Below are 20,540 nucleotides of genomic sequence, written 5' to 3' on the forward strand. Positions count from 1 at the left end.
CATTATTAGTTGTCAACATAATAGGTACCGCTAAACCGAATTTATTAAATACATTTTAATGTATCCGGTAATGCTGTATATTAGCCGTATATTAACCCGCCTTTCCTGAGACATCCCCGGTAGAAAAAGACAATTTCTTGGTGCAAAACAACCTTTAATTATTAAATAAAACTAATGGCATGTTTTTACATAAAAGAAATATAATTAATGACATGTTTTTACATAAAAGAAATATAATTAATGACATGTTGAATTATATATATTATGACGTGGTAAAGCATTTAATTAATTAATAACATGTTAACCCTTCAAACTAGATAAACCAATGTTGTTTATTAACTATATTAATTTTGAGTAAATTTGTTTTAAAAATTCACAAAATATCATTTAACTAAAATTCCATATATTTTTTTGGATACAGTTTTTAAATTATCTATATTTTATTGAATCTTGAATAAATTATAATAAAAGTAGTACACGTTTAACTATCAAATTAATAATATTTATATTCTCACAATAAAATTTGACATGATACATCTAAATTTAACATAAAAAATCAACTCAAATTCTACTTTAAAATTTGATATAATTCTGGCTGTTAACTTATTATAGTATTTTTAGGGATGGCAATGAATCATTGTTTGGTAGAATTTTGATCGATTTTTATATTTTGCACATGATACTCTATTCAATTTGAGTGTAGAGAAATTTCACCCGACATGAAATTTAGGATAAAAACTCATTTTTATTTGATAAAATACATATATTTTTTTTATAGAAGCCGCTTACTTTATTAAAAATAAAAAATATTCAAATTACAATAAATGCTTACAATCACAATAGTAAATTAAACACATAATAAATATATTTTATCAAACAAGAAAAACTAGTCACTTAAGATCCCAATGACCATGTAAGGAAAAAGTTAAAAAAAACTAACCAAATAAACTTGGATAAAAGATAAATACGAACATATCTGACCGATTTGATAAACGAACCACAAAAAGAGATTGATTACAAATCAAAATTGAGTGATGTGAAAATATTATCCACAAACGTAAATCGTGTATTCAAATATAATCCGAAGGTCCAAAGTAGGGAAGATCAACATTATAACAAATAAAACACCATCTTTATCAGTCATGTCGATGTCAAATCGATCCCTAAAAAAGAATAAACAAAAATAACGACCAAGTACATCCGAAAATAAGCCATAAATGTATATAAAAACGTGCAATAAAACAGAGGAAGACGTGCTATAAAGATAAAATTATTAAAAATAAAAAAATAAAGATACATTATAATAAAGTAATAGAAAAATAATGAACACTGATAGTAAGTGATCAACACCAAAGTTGATGTCACCGTCGATCACAAAGATAAAGAAGAAAATAGACCAACGATTGCTAAGGAAAAAAAGAGAAAAAAATAGGACAAACCCTAATTTTTTATAAAATATAGATCTAACTGAAAAATACAGAGATAGTTATATTATATTAATTATTCCTAAATATATAGAAGAAAAATGTATTATTGTCTTAAGTCGAGTAAAATATTTTTCATCCTAAATTTAAATATAATCTCATCTTTCACAAAACTCAATCTGAACTCAAATTAAAAAAAATTATGGCGGATCAAAACTCATCAAATCCATATTAAATTATTATCTTAATATTTTTAGTATTTCTAGAAGTAAGGCAATGGGTGTTTGAGATATTGATGTTGGAGGGAAAAGACATGAATCCTCAATGAGAGACAAAGTTCATGTGAGCTAATAAAGGAGCAATGGTTGCATCACACATAGTTGGCCTTCAGAATAAATGAAGATTGAGACATGAGTATGAGATAGATGAAGAAATATAGTACACAGTCCCCTTTTTAATGTTTTACCATTTTACTTCCGAAATTTATCATCATATTTAATTATATATTCAATTTTACAAAATATTTTTAATGAAAACAACTTTTCATTGTTTTAAAAAAAATTCACATAATTTTATTTTTATATAAATATATTTTTTAAATTTTACAAAACATATTTTCTCTAATATTTTCATTTTTAAAAAATAAAATATAAAATAGCTAATATTTTTTTAAACCAAATGAAGTCGTTGATAGGGGTGGCAACGGGACGGGGACGGTTTTTCATTACCCGTTTCGTCCTCAACACTTGCGGGTACGGTTTTAGAGAATCCCCATTATATGTTTCGGGGATTTTTTTTCCTTATATACATTCCTTACGGATCCCTGCAAGTTTCGGTTAATCTACATCCTAAAAAATAAACAAACATTTTTTAAATTAATGCAACATTTAAAACTTGTAAGATATATCAGATTGTCTCAAATTGGTATCTATCTATAATATGAAAGTTCCAAACGTTAATATTTATCTAACACCCAATGTGCATGTACAATCTTAACCGTTTTCGATCCAACAAATCAATGTATATTAAATGAGAAAATATCTAAACTTCAATTTTAGTTCATTTGAGATGTAATAGTGGTAACACGTAATCTCACAGATTTTTTTGGGGATTCCCACAGTTATTTTTGTAAAATATCGGGGATCCAAACTGTTATTTATCGAGGATCCCCATGGTTCTTCACACATGTACGATTCGGGTATCTCCATGGTTCGGATATAACAATCCCTATCCTTATCCCCATTTGAGCTTTGGGGATAAAACTTCCCCCATCTCTATCCCCATTTGAGCTTTGGGGATAAAACTTCTCCCATCCCTATCCCCGTGGGTGAAGATTTCAATTATTTCCCATTCCCGTCGATTCAGATCCCCATGGTTTTCGATTTTCCCCACCCAATTACCACCCCTCGTCGTTGATTTGTTAAATTATTATCTATATTTTTTTATTTTTAGATTTTATAAAATTTTATTTTTTAGTAGTTTAGGATGATTATAAGATATATATGTTCAATTTTTTTTAATCATTTGACAATGCATACTCTGTAGACGCTGCTACTCAAACCCTATACCTCTAAGGAGAACATCATATATCAACTACATTACAAACATTGGACAAAAGGTGTGATACAATGAAAGTTTAGGTACCAATACAAGAGTAAATGTTAAGTTGAGGGATCAAATAGATAATTAAGCCTACATATAAATATTCTGCAAAATGGGGCTCAACCTTTGGACCATTACATATATATGTCCTAATTACTTTCCCCCATGTGAGCAGTGAGCGCTCCTCGCACCTATGGACCATTGAGCAGATACAACTGTTCAATTCAATTGAAGAAGTAATCAAAATAAATTAGTAAAATTATGGCTAAATTACCCATTTAGTCATTAACGTATAAGTCTGGTTCTATTTTGTCCACTAAACAAATTTCACCGATGGAATTAAATTAGAAATATATGAGGTTTGAACACGAGTTTACCTTATTTCCAGTTAATAAAGTAAAATAAATCAAAGTACTATAAACTTCAAACGATAAATTATTCAATCGTAACCTCTCGTATTTAAACTCCAAACAAAACGATAAGCTTCAAATTAAACTCTTAAGTTAAATTTTATATTTGTTCTGATCCAATTAGGGAATTCAATTACAGTCTATATTGTTCTTCAAATCCTATCATGTATGAATTTAGTTGAGATATATTATGATAAATTTATTTAGATATAATATGATAGTAACCTCTTGTATTCGCATTAAAACCAACAGAGACAATAAGACACTAGGGGCCTTAACCCTTATTAAATAGTTAAAAGAATCGTTATTGTTTCTAGATGTCACGGGTTCAAGCACCAATGATTATAGCAGGGTGATTGAGCGTTTATTGTCAAATGATTGAGAGTATTTAAAACAAATACTACTGTGTAATCACCTTAGCTACACACACAAGACAAACATATGATTTTATACTAAAAGTTCAAATCTTTAAAAAGTTATATTAAAAAATTAAGAGTGTAAAATCAAAGCATAGTAAAAAATAAAAAAATATATAAATTATATAAGAATTTAAAATTTTTAGAAATACAAACTCTCTTAACATTCCCTCGTTAGATGAGTGAAAATAGATGGTTGAGATTAACTCTGTGCTTTTTTCAATAAATATCTTCACATTTCCTACTGTTAATCTCAACCATCTATTTATATTCATCAAACGGTTTTAAATCTAAGTAAAACTAAAATGTTCTATATTATGTAATACGATCCTATCCCATATATTATATATATATGGATTAGGATCCACTTACACAATGCATTTTTTAATTCTACACATATTTAAGGTCTTTGGATGAGTAAAAACAAGCAAGTGATATTAATTCATTTTTCAATAAAATGTCTTCTCATTTCATATTATTATCTCAATCGTATATTTTTATTCATTCAACCATCTTAAATATATGTAAAATTAAAAATTTTATGCTATGTAATTGAATATGTTTGTGTATATATATCTAAGACAATGAAGTGGGTTGTCATTAGATTAGACTGCCTGCTCTGAGTGTATAATGTTATGGTTGAAAAGAAAAGAAAAATGTTGGAAATGAATTGGTTTGTCGCAATGTCTCGTCTCTACCACATTCATCATTGTCTTAACGCCACATGCTCCGTTGACTATTATTATTAGGCTAAACCATATTAATGACCATTTCATTATGGGGTAGTTTTAATTTAACCACGGATCTATTAATCTTTCAATCAAATCATTTAACCATCTAAATGATATTAAATAAGTCATCTACCGTTATCATTTAATGGAGAGGTTAATGTGACAGTTAGAATAATAGGTATAATACACATTTGGTCTTCGTTACTTAGACATTCTATTAATTTGATCTTATTTTTAATTTAATTCAATAAATATAATCTTCTAATAAGATTTATAAGTAACAGGGATCAAAATTTTAATTATACCTATTTTTTTAACTTTCGTGTCAGTTTCTCCATCAAATTTCAACGATATATGGCTTAATTGGTACTATTTAGATGATTAAGTGACTTGATTGAAAAAATTAGTAGATCAATGAACAAAATGGAATCATCCATAATTAAGTGGCCATTCATGTAGTTTACCTATATATTATTATTATTATTGTTATTATTAACCTTGTCGTTTTATGCCACTTAATTTCTTCAATAATTGATAATAATTAATTAATTGAATTATTCTTTTTATCTCCACGTCACTAAGCTTCTTTTAATTAATCCACTTCGAAAAACAACTTTGAAGCTACATGCTAAGAAGATATGATTCCATAAAATAATTTTTTTGTTGTTGTTGTAATATAGTTTCAAGGTTTCGTCTTGACTAATCTAGAACGACTCGGGTCGCAGACTTGGTTTTAGTAGGTGAGTCTCCCCGCGGGGATTTTATACATACACAATATCTCGAACCTGAGACATTGCTTAAGCGATATCAAACTACTTACTACTTGAACCAACCCGTTGGTAAAATAATGGTTTTTATGCACTATTACACATGTTTTATTCTTTGTTTTTAAAATAAATCCTAAATTATTTATCACCTTCTTAATCTCAATATATATTGTTTATTTTATTTTAAAAAATCCATGTAATGTATTTTTAAAAATGATTTTCTCCTAAAATAAAGGGGCATGATTTCACCACAATGTATGCATACAAACCTTTCCAAAATAAAGGAACAAGGGACTTAATATGCTGATTCTTTCCAATCATTGTTTTTGAGATAGTCTTTTTTTTTTACCACTTTTTTATATTTCTTTATACATTTTTGTAATATTTTTATTTATTTTTTATATTTTAAACAATTTAAATATGTTTTTACATTTTCAATATTTTGTCATTTTAAATTTTTGTAGAGTTTTTAAACATTTTTTTTAGATTGATTAAATTTTTTGAGTAAAAAATAAAATAACCGATATTGCTATTGATAAGAAGATAAAATAACTGACATCAATTTTAAAAAATCAAACAACAAATATGAGTGCCAGATTGATTTGTGGAAATGAACATTATTTTAATTCTGATTTACATTAGATCTTGAAAGCGATCTCAGACAAATCATCTCCTCCCTCTTATCAAGGGGGAAAAAAAGATGAGATACAAATTTTAAAAAAATTCTTCAAGGCCCAATAGTTTATTCTTTATGAATTAAAAGGGTTTACAACGTGATCGAGTCTACTCGAATTAAAAATAACATTTAGCCCAGTTCGACTTGAATCGCATCAAACCTACTAAATTCAGCGAAAAACTCGAACCTTGAATACAGCTATATGTTATATAACATGAATGAATGAAAGAACGAGTTCCTCCAAAACATGAGTTTCAGGCATACTTTAATAGCAATGACATGGACATGAATGAAGTTCCAGAAATATATCCCTTTGAATGATAAAATTAACATAGTCAGGTTAAGATCAAACCTTAAACATCAACAACAGCAACCAAGAATACACAAGGATAACAATATTCTTTCAGCTACAATCTTATTCCTCGCTTTTTTGTTCGAATAAATGGAGGCACTCTTGATTTCCACATCAAACAGAACATATGGTTCAACTAGCTCCCTCGGTAAGTTGAGAAGGAGAACGGTGAAAGCAGCAGAGGGACGGGAAAGTGCTCGAGTGTCTGAGTCTTTTTGATTTCAAACACAATTGAGACATAAGGGAAAAAGCATCCAGGGTTGTACTTACCGGTGTTAAAACTTATTCGGTACACTCCGGGGCTGAGAGCGTCTACCATGCTCATTAACTGACCACTCCGACCATCTCTGTTGGTAGTTGAAGATCCTTCAAGTACCCATCTACCTGTATCAGTCTCACCAAATGATGGACGAGGTTGACTGCCCTTCCACGTTTCCAGACGTACTTCAATACCAGCGGCCGGACATTCCTTAGAAACATCTAATACATGAGTAGTAATTGGTGGTCGTGTTCGAGCTTGGACATGAGGTGCTTTTGCAGGAAAGCCATCTGAAGTAGCAGTTAAATGCTGCCCAATAACGCCCACACGTTCTTTTAGTTTTAAAAAAATGATGAAAAAACAACGTACGAATAGTGTCCTAAATCCAAAAAATTGCAAAGCATGCATGGAACAAAATGAAGATAAAAACAATTCAAAATAATATGTACCCAATTTTTAAAACACAATTATAAGTACCCCTTTTGTTTTAGAATTGTTTTCCCCAAAAGATAAACCATTCATCTTGTAATGAGATGTGTTATACCATGCATTGGTAGGACTTCGCTCTTGGATGGTCAGAATTTGCAGAACTTCTATATCATTTCATCTAGGATGCTTTATTTTAAGCACATAAAAGGTCATCAGTCGATAGACTAAACTACGCTAGCAACATCACTCGCCATGAGAAACACTGCATTGAGGAAGCTTTTATTTTGCCTACGAATATGGTTGTCGGATGCTTTTGGTAGTCTGACTCGACAATGGTGGTTAAAAACGTTCTTAAACAGTTGAAAGACAAGGATCCATATGGTATATTTCTTCGTTGTCAACAATTAGTGTTAAGGACGAAATTGTTTTCTTCAACATATTTACAGAGACGCTAACTATTCTGCAGATTGTATTACTTCGAATAGTCATCATCTCTCATTTGATTTAGCAAGGTTGGACGAAACTCCTTATCTTCTAGTTCATCTAATGCAAGAATTTTGCATCGGTATTGGTAGGAATGGAGCTTATGTCTGTGTATATTCCCACTCATATACCCCAAAACATAATGCAAGTGTTGAGAATCTTTGTATGAACAATGGAAGGGAAAGTGATGTTTTTGAAGAAAAACTGCGAAATAAAAAAGGCAGAAAGGAAAGCGAAAATTACTTTCAGCTTTACTTGCTACTACCGATGAACACTGGCTGCTTGCTGAATCAGCTTTCGTCTGAGTCAAGAAAAGCTTTCTAAGGCGCAATTCTGTTATTTTCATTTGCTCCTGAGACGCTATCTCAAGCTCAACTATGGGCCTGTTTGAGTACCGGTTCTGCAAGAGCAAATTTTAGAATAATTCATATTAACTTCTGAAAGACCTCGGAATACTTGACTGGCCAGTTGATGGATATTTAAAAAGATGAAGATAGACATATGGTGGCCTACAGAAATTAGATACAATAACTATAAAAGACAAGGGATTGTACAAGAACATGTTTGTTTTATTACAAGAAAAAATATAAGCAAAGGCCAGGTTAAAGGGGCCAGAAATAATTTCACCATTAGCATAAAATGCATGCATTTAACAAATGCTTTGCAAGTAATGAACTACCCTAGCACAATTACTCAATTAAAGGTTGTAATTTCCAAGCTAACAATCAAAGTCAATTCTATTAATCCCAAACTTCTTTGTAAAGGAGTCATTTGAAGAAAGCATAAGTTTTAGATTATGGAAACTGCAAAAGCAAATATCAGTGCAAGCTTTACCTTCAATTCACCAAGTATCTCAGCAGCACTCCTCCCAGCGGCACATATCAGAAATACATGTCCAAATTTTTGCCTATACCGGGCATTCCAGTCAGATAGTTCCTGTAAGGCCAAGGTGATCATTCCTCTGTAAAAGCGTAACTAAATATATAATTGTTAATGCTAAATGGTTAGCTATGCACTGTGGAAGGGTGCAGTTTGGTAGCTTGGCAATAGTGTTTCCCGAGAGCCAAGTTTTCGGTGCCTTAACATATTTTAGTTGTTCAAGTGAAGCACAAATCCATACTACTCTTGTATTTAAAAAAAAAAGGAATAATTTCAACTAATAATAAAAACTTAAAAAAAAAATCCATACTTCTAAGAGAGGAGAATTTCAAAGAATACTTGTAATTGTGCAAGGGACTACAATTAAAAGGATTCTAGACTGTTCCACTTTCTTACTAGCAAGTGTTGAAGGGTTTGAAAATGAGACCAGAACTTTTTTGTTTTACTGTTCATACAATCATACCATAACTAAATATACGTTGGGATGGTCAGGATGTTGTCAAAAGTGGGGAAAGGACACACTACAAGGCAGATTGAAAACCCAATTACAAATAGAACCATTATGTTTGGTCGAGTTTAAGGAAAATTATATTAGCAATGCTTGTATTTTGTTTCATTTGTTTTGGTTCGTAGTTTTCTGTCCACTGGTTACCATCAAAACATGTCATTAAAAAAAAGCATAAAATACATGAAATGAGATGTAAAAAATGCGAAAGTTAAATTCAAATGAGAAGGGGATATGCAATTTATGCTACTTTTGGTTGGAGTGTTAATTTTTCCTCGTGTTTTAATATATAAGTTGGCAAATAAACTACCTTCACTAGGTAAATTTTAGCCAGTCACATGGCTTAATTTGAGCAAAGATAAGGAATATATATTGCTTATTTTGAATAGGTATTAATTTTTACTCATCTTTCTAACTTCAAGTTTAGATTTACACCAATTCTTCTTTATATTAGACAAACTATTTTAAAACTCCATGTAATAATTAACTTTTATCCTTATGTTATTACTTCTGTACCAAACGTGACATTAATGATTTAATGGATACATCATAGGCAAAAGTTGAAGTCTGAACTCTTAAGCAATTAAAAGTAGAAGATAAGAGAATTTAGAGGAATAAAAAAAAAGTAAGATCAACTTGGATTAGCAGGTGGTGATGATTCATAGCACAAGCAAATAGGATATATAATGATAAGATCAAGATAAACGTAAAATCCAAAGCTAAAAGCTATAACCAAAAAGGGATAAAAAAGGAATAAACACGAACTGAGCACTGGTGGTATGAGAAGAAGGGGATTCTCCAATCTGAGGATGAGCTGCAAATGCTTCCAACCAACCAATAACATCAACCTTTACCAATCAAACTAATATAGTTATTATGATTATTGTTCAGAAAAAACTGAATAAGAATAATAGATTAACGATGGTAGATATTTAAACCAAAAAGGACAAAAAAGAAGCAACCTTGTTGAATCATATATCCTTGGCTATAGAGAGCATGATCCAGTGAAGGAAATGGAGATGCCATAGACATTTTCTCAGCGAATTGGGTGCTACCGCAGCATGCCAGCACTTCCTTCTCATCCACCTTTATCTCCTCCATTACTCTTCTCTTCTGCTCACTGCTATATGTTACTATACTGGTCAGTTTAGAATGTATAGTCATCAAAAGAAGACCCCCTAGGGATTTAAATCCATATTGGATGGAGTAATAAGAGCTAAAGAGTCGACATATTTGGATGAATTTTATGTCCATCCTCTTACCTTGCACTTATTTATTTATAATCCACCTTAACATATACTCACTCAACGGTATCCTAAGGGAGAAAGAAAAAAAATAACCCATTTGCTAACTATTATGATACGGGTTCTAAGAATCGAGGGTTAGTACTCTTTCAACTACAAATCGATTCTTCAACGTGATCAGAAGCTTCTTCATTTATAATGGTCTACTAATATCTGTTGATTATCAGAAGCATATAAAGTCTACATCATACAATATCCTTTGTATCGAAAACTAGTTTTTGGCTAGTCGAATTGCCTTTTAAGTTGGTTTAAGACTACCTTCACAGAGCAGCTTGTACAGCGTATAAAGTGAAACAAATTCAAATCTGTTTGAAGAATGAAATGGTCCTATAATCAGCAATTCAAAACTATGAATAAAAATGATTTCTTTGTACATAGAACCAAAATCAACAACAAAGTCGTCCATGTACAATACGTTTCCCAGCAAAAATGAATCTATTGAACCAGGAAAAGTAAACCCATACCGAGACAAGCATGTATCATATTCCAATTTCAACAAGAAAGCATAATCATTGACAGATAAAAAGGAATCGGTCACTATATTCTATCAAATTTTAATTTGATTTCCTTTTACAGGAAAGAAGAACATTACATTAAACAAAAACGAAACACAGATTTCTGTGATGAGATGAGAAATTGCCTTTTCGTCACAGACTGAGAAGGCGATGTTGACTCGATCTCACTCTCTTTCTCTTTGAGTTGGAAATGGAATCATTTCGTGTGTGATTGATTTAATTTTTCAAGTTAGGCTTTAATATTTAATATTTTATAAGTTGTCATTTTATAATTTGAGTAACCTGGTTAAGTAATTGATATTATTTTTTGAAGTTTTAAATTTGGACATCAGAAATGTTAAGGATGCGAGTGTTCAATATCAAATAATATGAAATTGAAACCCCTAAATTTAACTTTAAAAAAATTAAGTCAAATCTAGAGAGTCATGTTGAAACTTATACCTTACAAAAACGTGTTTGATTGTAACTTCTAGAAATGATTCAAAATATTGCAATGTCCAAATTTCCAAAATTTACAAATAAAATAATCCCAAGAATCAAATAAATAAAAATTTCAAATGAAAGACCCGAGTAAAAATCTCACACTAAGAATAATAAAAAAGTTGAATATATCGTAATCCTCTAAACATTAATTCAGCTAATATGGAATATCTGAAAATAAATATTGAGGAGTGTATAAGCTATTAAGCTTAGTGTGTCTCTAAAGTGTATACAGACAGAAGTTAAAATACAAACAAATACACAATCTGGGTTAATCAAAAATATTCATGTTCTGAAGTCAACTAATAATAAATCATAATATGAGTCAAACAGTCGTATACATAATTTGAATGTTATGTAAATGCTTATGCACCCATACTCCTGTCACACCATCCAAAGAGTTGATTCTCTAAAACTACACTATTTATAATCAAAACACACCGTAAGAGTGGGGTCCGTCACAAAGACAGAGGCGAAAGTGACATTCACCCTGTCGAATGAATGCATTGAACTTCCTCTGTTAAATTCGTCCTAACATGTCATGTAAAATGACATACAAATCCGACTTTCGATCTGATTCGAATATCAAATAGAGAAAATAACCTCAGTGACCGAAAATGCCTTATAATATACGATTTTAACCAATTTTTTTTGGATTTATCAAAATGACCAACAAAATCGCAACGCGAACTCTAATTTTTCAACTCAGTTTTCAAATTCGTAACGCGAATATCCAGATTTACAACGCGATTTTGAAAAATGTGTTGCGATAGTTAAAATGTGTTGCGATAGTGAAAAATCCAAAATAAGTTTACATTTTAACTATTCCAAATTCACGTGGAGTTTGAAACAATAAAGAATGTGTTGCGATAGTGTATAAGATTCCCAAACCATTTGTAAGATCTTAGTTTGAAACAATAAAGAATGTGTTGCGATAATGTAAAAGATTCACAAGTGTTGGCAATGCTCAATCCCACATAGTATTAGAAACACTATTGAGAATGTGTATTTAAGTCTTGGATTTCTCACTTCCTTGTTGAGTGGAAGAGAACAAGGGGGACTCTCGCGCACCGCCGTCTCGGTTCGTGTCGTGTCGTGTCGTGGTCGTGGTAATACGTGTCTTCGACACGTCCGCGCGGATACTATCTTTTTAGAGAAAATTATTAAGAAACAAATGCAATACCACCAGTCGTTACGATTTTGGAAAATCGCAACACGAACTTCGAATGTGAACTTGGACTATCGCAACGAATTTGAAAGATCACATTACGATTTTGTTGGTCATTTTGGCAAATCCAAAAAAAATTGATTAAAATCGTATATTATAAGATATTTTCGGTCACTGTGATTATTTTCTCTATCAAATATTTCAAAGCATATATTCCAAATCCAACAAATCAACATAATTCCAATATTCCGAATGTACGTTATACATGATAAATCCTATAAGAAAAAATACAACATCCAGCATTTATCCGAATTATATTTAAAGCAAACAATTCGACAGAACAAGCATGTTTCCAATTCAATTTTCCAATCATACAAACGATCAATCAACACAAAATAATAAGCACCAGACAAAGATACATACCTCGATAGATAGCTAACGCGATAACGCTTCCCACGATCGTCCGAGCAGTGGATTGATCTGAATTAGTGCCTACAACAATATTTAATATTTAATGATAAATTACAGATGAAATTGAACGTACTAAAAATTATCAATTTACACTTACGATCAACACAAGCAACTCGGTTGGGTTCTGAAATAACGGGTAAAGGTGGACGAGGCGGTAACTTGGTTCCCAGTTTGGTTTCACCTGCAAAATTTTTCGGTCCCGAATCAAATCTCAATCCAGTAATTTAGCCCATATGTTATCTCATCTGCCACATCATCAATCACTGTGGATAACCATGTTAGCATCATGAACCGCATCATGAACCGCATCATGAACCGCCACATCAACACTGTGAATTACCACATCAGCACTATAACAGACAACGACGAAAAACGTTGGTCAAAATACCATATTAGGTTTGTTTTCTGAGTTGGAGGGTCGTATTAAAAAAAATAAGAGGGACACATTATATTTTTTTCAAAAAAATAGGGACCTTTGATTTTTTTGGTTTTTTTTGTTTCATGTACTTATTTATTAGGGTAAATTACATGTTTAGTACTTAAACTATCATTTTGGTCTATTTTAGTACCTAAACTTTAATTTTTTTAAAAATTGTATCTAACGTTTAATTTTTATTCATTTTGGCAATTCTTCGTTAAAAACTTAACGGCACAATATTCTTTATGGGTAAATTACATCATTTATCACTCAACTATTTTCTCACTCCTATTTTGGTACCAAAGTTTAAAAAAATTCAATTTAACTACTCAATTTTCAAATTGCTAGTTTGATCATTCTAATTTATTTTATTAATAATTTTTGTAACATGAAATTTTTTATTGTTATTTTATTAATATATACTTAAAAGAAAAAATAATTTTGAAAGTTAGAGTGATTAAATTAGGAATAATTTGAAAGTTAAGTAATTAAATTTTAAAAAAAATAAATTTTAGTGACCAAAATAGGAGTGTGACAATAGTTGAGTGGTAAATGATGTAATTTACCCATATAAAAGGTGTCACGTGCAAATCACTCGTTAAGCTTTTATCAACGATGTACTAAAATGAATAAAAACCAAACGTTATATATAATTTAAAAAAAATGAAAGTCTAGATAGTAAAACAGACCAAAATTGATAGTTTTAGTACTAAACTTATAAAATGATACTGTAACTATAATGTGTTGTTTTGTTGAGTCCATCGATTATTAAAAGTTATAAAATAGTCACTAGAATATTCATATGTTCCAAACTCATTCTTTTTTTTGTTTAAAATGATGATAATATGAGTTGGACGTTAACATGTTGATTGAGATATGATAGTTGTTTAAACTTTTGGGATCTAATTTTATCATATTATACCCAACAAGTTAACGTCCAGCTCATACCGCCATCAATTTTTAACAGAGAATGACAAGTTTAAAACATATGAATAGTCAGGTGAATATTTTTTAAATTTTAAGAGTCGGGGACTCAACAAAACAATAACCTATAGTCAATGGATTATTTCATAACTTTTAATAGTCGAGGGATTTAACAGAATAATATCCTATAGACGAGGAACTATTTATGTACTTTACCCTATTTATTATTTTAAGAGAGATTATACATATTTTTTTCATTTTTCTAAAGATGAATATAATTAATTTAATAGTTAAGTATTGTTTTAAATTTTAATTATTAAATTATATTTTAATATAATTTTAATGGTTAAAGATCAATTGATTATCTAAATAAAAGGTTTTATTTTATAAAATTTATTAGTGACCAAATTTCTAAAAATTGGTATCAAAGTTATAAGAGACTCATGATGATGTGATCGTGTATTGTGTTAGAAAAGAAGAATTTGATGCATTGAACTTTTAGGTGCATGGAATAAATTCTCAATTCATCTAACGATGCTTCAACAAGTATTTAGTTTTCTGACATAATTTTCTGTCAAAATCACGCATTGAACTTTTAAGGTTAATTTTCTGACATAATTTGTGTCAAACGAAGATTGTAGTCTATCGATATAATTAGACTTTAGTACAATTACAATGTTTAAAGATCACTTGGTGATTAATTTATTTTTTGTGAGAATTATTATAGAATAAGATTTTTTTAGTGACCAAATATTTTACTTATAAGAACCTATTAAGTAATCTCAGTGGTTAAAAAGAATATTGTTATATTTAAAGGTCCAAGTTTTATTAGTTGCATGTGTAGGGTGTGTGTGTTGTTATTGACTAAAAAAATTATAAATAGATACTGCATTATTATTTTTTTATTAATTTATGGTAATTACAAGGTATTATTAGTTACAGTATATAGTGCTCGAACCTATTTTTTTTAAGTATAACAATGATTTTTTTAATCATTGAGGTAGCTTGATTTATGCAAATATATACTACACCGTGATCACACTAAACTATTTAAAAAAGTATTTGATTCTATAAACATAGTATATTGACCAAATTTTCCTTTTGGGATATCTATTTAAGAAAAGATTTTATTGGAATGTTAGAAGAGTTTTGATAAAATATTGAGTTTGTGAGATAATTCTAACGTATTTTTTTGACCTTTATGATTAATTGTAAATTTTCTCTCTCATCTTAGTAATCTACATAGGCAAATAATGATAAAATTATATTAAATTTTGACTCTTATAAGTTATTTATTTTTGTTGATTATATTTTCAACAAATTACTAATAAATTCATTAGGTTCCAAGAAGTTTCAGTAGGCACCAACAAGGAAAGAATGTATTAGTTTAGGACTAAAACATATATTAAGCCAACTCAAAACATTAAAAAGAGGGATGTAGAGAACCCTTTTACACACCGAACTCTCCAGTCAGTGCAGCCTAATGACTTACGACTTGTGTTTTATTATTGATTGCTATGTTTGATCGTGCTTAGAAACTGTTTGACGAAATGCTTAAGAGAAGATTTTTCTCGTCTTTATCTTCGACACTAGCTTCGTTTCTCTCGATGCGGTGATGCGGTCAGCTATTTTGTTTTGTGATGTATGGTCATCAAACTAAAAAAATGAAAAATCCATTTTGGGTCCTTTCGTTTGGAAAAATGCTATCAGCAATTCAACCGCCGCGTTATCTATCTCGCTTCCCACTCAGCCGCCGCGCCAAATGCCGCTCCCTCCACATCCTCTCCTCCACCGAGCCCGTCACAAGGACCTCCCTCACAGACCAATCACAGATCCTCTCCAATCGTGACTTGCTTCTCTCCCGCCAACTCAGCGCCATCGAACTGACCCATTCTTACCTGGACCGTCTCAAGCAAACGGAGCCCCATATAAACTGTTTCCTTCACGTATCCGACCCGGACAAGGTCCTTAAACAAGCTCAGGAGATTGACGACAAGATAAAGAGGAATGAAGAAGTGGGCCCCCTTGCTGGTGTCATAGTGGCTATCAAAGACAACATTTGTACGGCTGACATGCCTTCCACCGGTGGCTCCCACATCCTGGAAGGGTACCGTCCTCCGTTCGATGCCACGGCCGTGAAGAGGTTGAAGGACTTGGGTGCCATTGTTGTTGGAAAGACCAACTTAGATGAGTTCGGTATGGGGAGTACGACTGAAGCTTCTGCTTTTAAGGTTTGATTAAATTCCCACTCAATTTGCTTGTTTAGCATTGTTGTTATTAGTGAAAATGTGTTTAGATGATGAAATATGTGGTTTTGGAAATTTACAAGATAAAGTGCTCAAGGGATTTGAATTGTCAAAAAATCTCTATTTAGAATTATAAAAGTTATAGAGATGTGAGAATAGCAAAATCATTTTATCCAAAAGACAACTTCCTAGTTTTGTTTGTCAAACCATGATTTTGACAGCAGCAGCTGAAATGTTTTTCTCGCTTTTGGTGTGTGAAAAACAGCTTTAGACCTCTGAACTTGTGCTAACAACAATGCTAAATGGAGCTCCATTTGATGATTGCTTTTACTTCAGTTTATAGTTAGCAATGCATTTATTAGTTTGAATAGGTGACTGCAAATCCATGGGACCTTTCCCGGGTGCCAGGGGGATCTTCAGGTGGCTCGGCTGCATCTGTATCAGCTAGGCAATGTGTCGTATCACTTGGGAGTGACACTGGTGGAAGTGTGAGGCAGCCAGCATCATTTTGCGGAGTAGTTGGTTTGAAGCCAACTTATGGACGGGTTTCGAGATTTGGGCTTATGGCATATGCATCATCCCTCGATGTTATTGGATGTTTTGGTTCGTCTGTTGCTGACACGGGGATTCTTCTTCATGCTATTGCTGGCCATGATTCACTTGATGCCACTAGCAATAAACGAGTTAAGTGTTGTTTCAATTTTTAAACTAGCGGAGACATTTTTCTTCGAATTGGTGTCAATAATACAAATAATATATTTTTTAGTTAAACATCTACCTTTCTTTTGAAGATTCTGACAGTTATATACATACGTATTCAGGAACTAAATTTTCATGCATATGTTCTTTATTTGTTGAGCTGCTTAGAAATTAGTCTAGTTCTAAGCAGTACCATCCACGGTTTAAGCAATTGTATCTCTGACTCAGCTTACTGAAGCGAAAGTCCCCATGACGCAAATAATTTTGGATGAGAAAGGTTCTTTATTTGTGTGATTTTCCTGTTTTCCTTTTTGCTACCCTGGTTTAAGGGCTCCAATTTTCTCTTGCCTTCTTGCTTACTTTTCTTCCCAATTCTGCATTGACATCCTAAATTTTCTCTGCCCCTCAGCTTTTAGTCACATCAATGACTGCAATAGAATCTCAAGACTTTGAAACCTTGGTGCTATCTGACTATTTTGAGTTGAACACATATTAGCATTATTTTTTCTGGCTTTATTGCAATAATATATGTTCTTGCATTTCAGGAGGTTCCTGATTTCACTTCTCAATTCACTTCTGCAAGCTCTTTGGAATCCAGGCCATTGGAGGGGTTAAGGGTTGGTATTATCCGTGAAACGGTTGATGCTGGTGTTGATTCTGGAGTTAAATCCGCAATACATGGTGCTGCTGCTCATCTGGAACAATTAGGATGCATTTTGAAAGAGGTGTAATTTTATACCTTCCATGTTCTTTTTGTGTGGAATCTGATGCATATTGGTTTTATTTATTCATTATTCATTTGAAATTATTGCAGGTTTCATTGCCATCCTTCTCTCTTGGTTTACCGGCTTATTATATTCTTGCATCATCAGAATCATCTTCCAACTTGTCGAGATATGATGGTGTCAGGTGACATGCTATGAAGTGTTTTTCTATTTTCAAGCATATGTCATGCTGATGGATAAAAGCTAGTTTGGAACTTAAAATTATTGTTTTTACTTTCTTTATATATGATTGAAAGAGTGAGGTTGGAGAGGGTAGAGTAAGGAGTGAAGATACATAATAAAGTTTCTGATTTCATGGTTCATTTTTCCTGTGATTTTCAACAAATCCAGGTATGGGAATCAAGCTTCTTCTGATGAGCTAAATGCACTTTATAAAGAGTCAAGGGCTAAAGGATTTGGGTCAGAGGTCAGCATCTAAACTTCATATAATGTTAGTTGTAATCAATCTGGAATCTTGACAAGAAATACATTTCAATTTTGCAGGTCAAAATGAGAATATTAATGGGAGCATATGCTCTTTCTGCTGGATATTATGATGCATATTATAAGCGAGCTCAGCAGGTATCATTCCCATTCCATTAAATTAAATACATTCTTACAATGAGTATCTTATGAGTTATGAGTCTACATTTAAGTAATTATATGCTAATAAAATCTAATGTGTCACCTTAAAGCCAAATGCAGTATGTAATATGTTACTGTTCTGTTTACTAGATCTTCTACTGATTGAGTTTTAGAAAATGTTGTGTCCCCATTCTCCAACATCAGACCCTACTTGATGACATATGCTACACATTTTTCGGCTAATGTAAGTAGTTGTATTTTTGTATCGGTAAACAGAAGCAAAATTTGAATACTTTGTTTGATATTTTGAAATTAAGGTGCCCAGTTGAGCATATGACTGTACTAAGGGTACCAAATATTTAATTACCCCCATGCCCCCATTTATAACTTTGAATGTATGTCAATTCGACCATTTTACTTGTCATATACTGAAGCCCATGGTTCTTTTAGGAGCATTTGATATTTAAAAAGACATGCTGATTAAAAGTGTTTTAGGTAAGGACCATAATTCGGAAAAGCTTCAAGGCAGCATTGGATGAAAATGACATCCTGATATCACCTGCAGCTCCATCCGCTGCATATAAGATTGGTATGCTATTTTTATTACCCCTTTTTCGTATTTTACTTGTTTATCTAATCCATTCCCTTTTCCTTATTTGCATGTTGATGTGCTGGTTGTTATGACTCGGGTATGGATAGTAATTAGCTGTTAACATTGAATTACCAAGTTGCTTGTGATGTTTTCAGGTGAGAAGAAGAATGACCCTTTGGCTATGTATGCCGGAGACATTATGACGGTAAGCTCATTTAGGCGCTACGATTATATCTTATCAAGTCATTACTCTGCAGTATAAGGCTTTGAATACTACCATGAATGTTTGGCTATTTATGATTCCACACTGCTTTGGCTTTCCTCACGTGGAAAATATTCTTCACTCCTTTCATTTCTGTGTTTAATGATGAAACTCATGTTGTATGAATTAAAATTTTCAACTGTTTGCTGCATTTTATATGTATCTTATTTTCCTTTTGCCCGCCTCTCATTTGGAGATTTAATACCCATATACAGGTCAATGTTAACTTGGCAGGCTTACCTGCATTGGTTTTGCCATGTGGATTTGTTGAAGGGGGAGCTGCTGGCCTTCCTGTCGGTCTTCAAATGATTGGTGCGGCATTTGATGAGGTATGCTGCCCTTTTTTTTACTAACTTGTTATTCATTCATCATTCGGCAAACACATTATATGCATGAAGGAACAAATAGGAACCGAGAAAACCAACCTCTTGATTTAGTTGATGCTATCTGTCAAAATGCCAGCGTTTGAGTTTGTTAAGCACCCATGCTTTTGGGATTACTCCTTTTAGCGTAGACTATCATTTGTAGACCTCGAACACTTGGTCACAGTTAATAAACGTTTTTTTTCCTTTGAGGAAGTTACTGTTACAGTTACGATTACAATCGACATGATCTGAATAACTAAAATCAGAATCAATCATTACAATGAACTATAATACTAATAACCATAATAAACCTTGAGGGAGTTTCAGACATGGTGGGACTTGAACCATAAAAAAGCTTGCATGATTGTGTTGAAAGGAGCACAAAATATACAGAGACAAGCATTACAACTTGGCATGTATATGTTTGATCTTATGTTTTGCAGGAAAAGTTGGTGAGAGTAGGTCACATCTTTGAGCGGACTCTTCAAGGTTACAATTTTGTTCCTCCACTCATTTCGAATGGCGCTTTTGCCTGAACTTTGATGATCCATATCACTTTATGGTGTGTCGATGGTCGGTGCTTTAGAGACGCCTGAATGATTTGGCTATATTTGTCCGCTGCGGCATATAAGTGCTATTTTGTTCCTAAAAAATTTGGTAAGCTGCCATCCATTATTTATCATTATCTCCAAATATTTCAGTGTGTTTATTGCATGCCATTTTGGGTGCCTGTTTTCATTGAAGTAGGTGATGGCCCGCAAACTACTGCTGATCATTCATTTAAATTACGTACTCTTTTGACATTTCAGTTCTA

The 20,540-nt window shown here is 32.0% G+C and overlaps 1 protein-coding gene and 1 pseudogene across 1 annotated transcript; one reads left to right on the top strand and one right to left on the bottom strand.

Moving 5' to 3' along the window:
* Positions 1-6,261: 6,261 nt before the first annotated feature.
* LOC120196190 lies at positions 6,262-10,056 on the bottom strand (annotated as a pseudogene).
* Positions 10,057-15,892: 5,836 nt separating this feature from the next.
* Positions 15,893-20,527, top strand: LOC120196183 (glutamyl-tRNA(Gln) amidotransferase subunit A, chloroplastic/mitochondrial-like). The gene is made up of 10 exons (XM_039198051.1): positions 15,893-16,444; positions 16,831-17,142; positions 17,704-17,883; positions 17,973-18,067; positions 18,274-18,349; positions 18,427-18,504; positions 19,003-19,096; positions 19,255-19,304; positions 19,577-19,690; positions 20,170-20,527. Exons 1-10 carry the CDS (start codon positions 15,914-15,916, stop codon positions 20,260-20,262), a joined length of 1,623 nt encoding a protein of 540 aa, XP_039053982.1. The 5' UTR covers positions 15,893-15,913; the 3' UTR covers positions 20,263-20,527.
* The last annotated feature ends 13 nt before the right edge of the window (positions 20,528-20,540 follow it).

Source organism: Hibiscus syriacus, unplaced genomic scaffold (genome assembly GCF_006381635.1).
Source record: "Hibiscus syriacus cultivar Baekdansim isolate YM2019G1 unplaced genomic scaffold, ASM638163v2 tig00117027_pilon, whole genome shotgun sequence".
NCBI lineage: Eukaryota > Viridiplantae > Streptophyta > Magnoliopsida > Malvales > Malvaceae > Hibiscus > Hibiscus syriacus.